Source organism: Arachis ipaensis, chromosome B05 (assembly GCF_000816755.2).
Source record: "Arachis ipaensis cultivar K30076 chromosome B05, Araip1.1, whole genome shotgun sequence".
Lineage (NCBI taxonomy): Eukaryota > Viridiplantae > Streptophyta > Magnoliopsida > Fabales > Fabaceae > Arachis > Arachis ipaensis.
Genome location: NC_029789.2, coordinates 142843330 through 142847430, shown reverse-complemented (window position 1 = coordinate 142847430; position 4101 = coordinate 142843330). Strand labels below are relative to the sequence as shown.

The window sequence follows — 4101 nt, the reverse complement described above, 5'->3', positions numbered from 1 at the left end:
AACCAGTAAAGGAAGAACCGTTGGATCCTGTGGCTGAAAAACTTAGACAACAAAGGTATTTCTCTTAAATTAAATTAGTTTACCTTGCGTGTCTTTTGGAAGTATTGTTTTGGTTAACAGCTGTAAATACCATACAAAATGCAGGTAGCAAGTTTAGGTTTGCCGGTTAGGAAGATGTAGTTGTGAGCAAGTGCTCATTGCAAGTCTAGTACAATGAACATTCTATTAGAGCTAGATCTAGTTTGGTTTCATTATAGGACACACTTAGTGCGGTGATTTTTAAAGTGTACTTTGACTGTGGTGCTTACTTCTTACGTGATGAAGATTTGTCTTTTACTTTTTGATTAGAACTATCCATAGAAGATAAAAGAGATTGTTAAAGGGGTAGGTAATGAATGATCCTAGTATGGAAGTAAAAAGTTTGCACTTTACGATCAGTAATCTTCCTAACAAATACTGTAATGGATATGAGCACTACAGTACCTATTGTAATCCACAAAAATGATTCACCTTAATCTATGAGGTGAGTACTATATATAGGCCAAGGAACCAATAATACTCCAGAGCAAGATTAAGGATGTTCCTTTTAAATCAAATGCAGAAGTTCAGTAAGTAGGCACACCACACTTCCATGGAACAACCTTTTCCACACTGCTGCTAGAGCCTTTGAACTTAATGATCATGGAAAAAACTCTTAAAAGCTTACTCCTGATTTATGGTTTAAATCAGTGTTGGGTGTAACGAGATATATATTTTTGTCTGATGCATCATTCCAATTAAATTTGATTTTAAGTCATGATAGTGATAAAATACCTTTTGCTGGATTGCCTATGTTTCTCATCTAACTCTAAACTCTACAACAGACTGGTTGAAGAAGCAGATTATAAGAGTACCAAAGAATTGTTTGGTGGTGGGGGAAAAGATGAGAAAAACCTTGATACTTTCATACCCAAGTCAGAGAGTGATTTCTCGGAGTATGCAGAGCTTATCTCACACAGGCTTCGTGCTTTTGAGGTGACTTTGAAACTTCTTCTTCCCCTCTGTATTCTATATTTGTTGAAATGGCATTCTAATGATTTCATTGATGAATGCAGAAAAGCTATCATTATATTGGTTTGCTGAAGGCTGTAATGAGACTATCTATGGTTCAATTGAAAGGAGCCGATGCAAAAGACATTGCATCTTCAGTTACTGCCATTGCAAATGAGAAGATAAAAGCAGAGAAAGAAGCCAATGCTGGAAAAAAGAAAGGTAATTTCTTTGAGGAGATTGAAAGAAGCGCTTTTTTTATGTTTGTGCTGGTTTTTGTCTTTGTTTTGAGCAACTTTAAAGCTTTTGTTATGTCTATTGTCTGCAGGTGGCAAGAAAAAACAGCTTATTGTTGAAAAACCGGATGATGATTTTGCTAGCAGTGATCGATATGAGGCTTTGGACGATTATGATTTCATGTGAAAAATTTTGGTTCGATTCCATTCAAATAGTCATGGGATTCTTCAACCTGTTTCAACATTGGAAGTTGGGACAAGACCCTTCGGCATACCCTTATTATCTAAAATTGATGAGAGCTGTCCTGTAATTTGTCCAATAAGTGTGTGCATCAGTGTCTTATTACTTGTCAATGTCGATTTTGTCACTATAACAACATCTGTTTTTCTCATACTCGGAGGTAGATTTCAGTAGATGATTCATATAATTTAAAAAGTTTGAAGATGAACTTGGCAACATTCAACTTTACTTTTTGGGTAAATTATGTTTTTTTTTTGGTTGGTCATGGGGTAAATTATGTTCTTGGGTTGTGAGAATTGAATTGCCTCTTTCTTCATGCCAGGTCCATTTATGTTAAAAGCTGGATGTTGGCTTTGGCACCATACTTTTATCCATTGATTTTTTATACATAACCAATGTTAGTAGTAATCCAAGCATAGAGCATTCCAATCACATCGCATAGAATATATCTAACCAAAAATGAAACACTACCTACATCGAATTAGATTCCAACTGGGAGAAATAATTTGCTGCTTGTTAGGGTGAATCTTCTCCTAGAATATATTTGGAATATTAGAAATTAGAATTGGTTCAAGAGTTGAAAATATTTTATTTTAAAAAAAATAAAAAATGAATTATTTAAATTTTTGATAATTTTAATTTTAATTTTTTTTTGTAAATTAAACTAAAAAGAATTTGATTTCTAAATCAATTTTCACACTTTTCAAACTTAATATGTCAAATGTCAAAAATATGTTTATTTACAATTAACAAAATAATTTTGTGAAGGATAAAATTATAAAAAAAATTAATTCATATAAAAATGATTTTAAATTCAAAAATTAAAAGTCAATGGATTCTTTTCTTAAAGAATTAGAACTTTTTTCTCATATCAAATAGTTTTTAAAGGAAATAGATTCTCTAAATTTTTTTAAACACTTGGAATAAAATGTGATCTCTTACCATTAATTTTATAAGTGAAACCAAAAATAAATATGAAAGAGAGCAATCAAGGATGAGATTAAACAGTTAACACCATTCAATTTCTTTTCATTGTCAATTTTTTTTTCAGCGGAGAGAATCCACTCCCGTTGGTAAATAAGTTCTAACTAAATTTAAATTTTAACTGGAAAGAAAGAAAAAAGGATCCAATAACAAGAATCATGACATAATTATAATGAGTTTCAGTGTTGATGCTATATCGCGTTGATATTTGAAACTGATAGCTTCATCTTAGAAAGTGCAATTGGGGAACACAGAAGGGTTCATTATCTAATGAGTCCTAAAGACTTGGCCTTTTATAAGGCTCAACAAACGCTCATAACCTTTTTTAAGCGATGTTCCACCATTAAGCACATTAAGCAGGTTCAAGCCCACGTTTTTCACACTGGTTTTCACCATGACAACATCGTCCTAGGACAAATCATTCTCTTCTGTTCACTTCACAAGCACATGAACTATGCTGTCTCTGTTTTCAACAAGGTCCATAACCCAGATACATTCATTTGGAACACCACGATCAGGGGGTTTGGTAACGCCCTACAACCTCAAAAGGCCTTCGATTTCTATCGCAGAATGCTGAGAGAGAAAACAGCACTAGCGGATACTTTTACGTTCTCGTTCTTGCTCAAAATTGTTGCTTCATTCGGACCCATTATTTTGGGGAAGCAACTGCACTGTAATGTAGTCAAGCTTGGTTTTGAAACTCATGCTTACGTTGGGAACTCCCTCATGCACATGTATGGTATGTTGAGGGAGGATGAAACTGCACGCAAGGTGTTTGATGAAATGAAGGATCCGGATTTGGTGACTTGGAACTGTGTTATAGATTGTCATGTGCATTGTGGGAAGTATAAGGAAGCTTTGGAGTTGTTCACAAGGATGGTGGATGCTGGGGTGCAGCCTAATGATGCGACTTTGGTGGTGACGCTCTCTGCATGTGGTGCTATTGGAATGCTGGATTTTGGTAGGAGGGTTCATGATTTTGTCCAAGAAACAGGTCTTGATGAGGTTACAGAGGTTTCGAATTCGCTTATTGATATGTATGCTAAGTGTGGGGTGGTGGAGGAAGCGTGCGAGACGTTCTGGAGGATGAGAAGGAAGAGTGTTGTTTCGTGGAATGTCATGATCTTTGGGCTTGCAACGCATGGCGATGGACGAGAGGCGTTGGCATTGTTTGCAAGAATGTTGGAGCAGAATGCAGTGAGGCCAGATGAGCTTACGCTCTTGGGAGTGTTGTGTGCTTGTAGCCATGGAGGAATGGTTGAGGAAGGGAGGAGGTATTTTGATGTTATGAACAGAGAATATAACATCCAACCGACGATGAAGCACTATGGTTGCATGGTAGACCTTTTGGGTCGTGCTGGTTTAGTTGAAGAAGCATATAGATTAATAAAGAGCATGCCAATGGAGTGTGATGCTGTCGTGTGGAGGACGTTATTGGCGGCTTGTCGAGTTCATGGGAACATTCTACTTGGTAAAAAGGTAAGGAGCCATCTGTTGGAACTGAAAGCAGATCATAGCAGTGATTATGTTCTTCTTGCAAGCATGTATGCAAGCAGGGGTCAATGGAATGAAATGAGCAGAGAGAGAAAATCAATGCAGGAAAGGCGGGTT

General features: G+C 36.2%; 2 protein-coding genes across 2 annotated transcripts in view; both read left to right on the top strand.

Moving 5' to 3' along the window:
- LOC107644578 (eukaryotic translation initiation factor 3 subunit J) overlaps nt 1-1900 on the top strand; it is a 3256-nt gene extending 1356 nt beyond the window's left edge. Inside the window, exons 4-7 of the mRNA XM_021103061.1 lie at nt 1-55; nt 864-1014; nt 1095-1251; nt 1358-1900. The exon at nt 1-55 is cut by the window's left edge and continues 13 nt beyond it. Of these exons, the coding sequence (XP_020958720.1) occupies nt 1-55; nt 864-1014; nt 1095-1251; nt 1358-1452 (458 nt within the window). The 3' untranslated portion in view covers nt 1453-1900. The remainder of the gene's footprint in view (nt 56-863; nt 1015-1094; nt 1252-1357) is intronic.
- LOC107641390 (pentatricopeptide repeat-containing protein At4g21065-like) lies at nt 2554-4101 on the top strand (the record flags this gene model as incomplete). The annotated part of the gene is made up of 1 exon (XM_021103060.1): nt 2554-4101. A coding segment is annotated over exon 1 (1341 nt), but the record flags the coding sequence as incomplete, so codon positions are not given.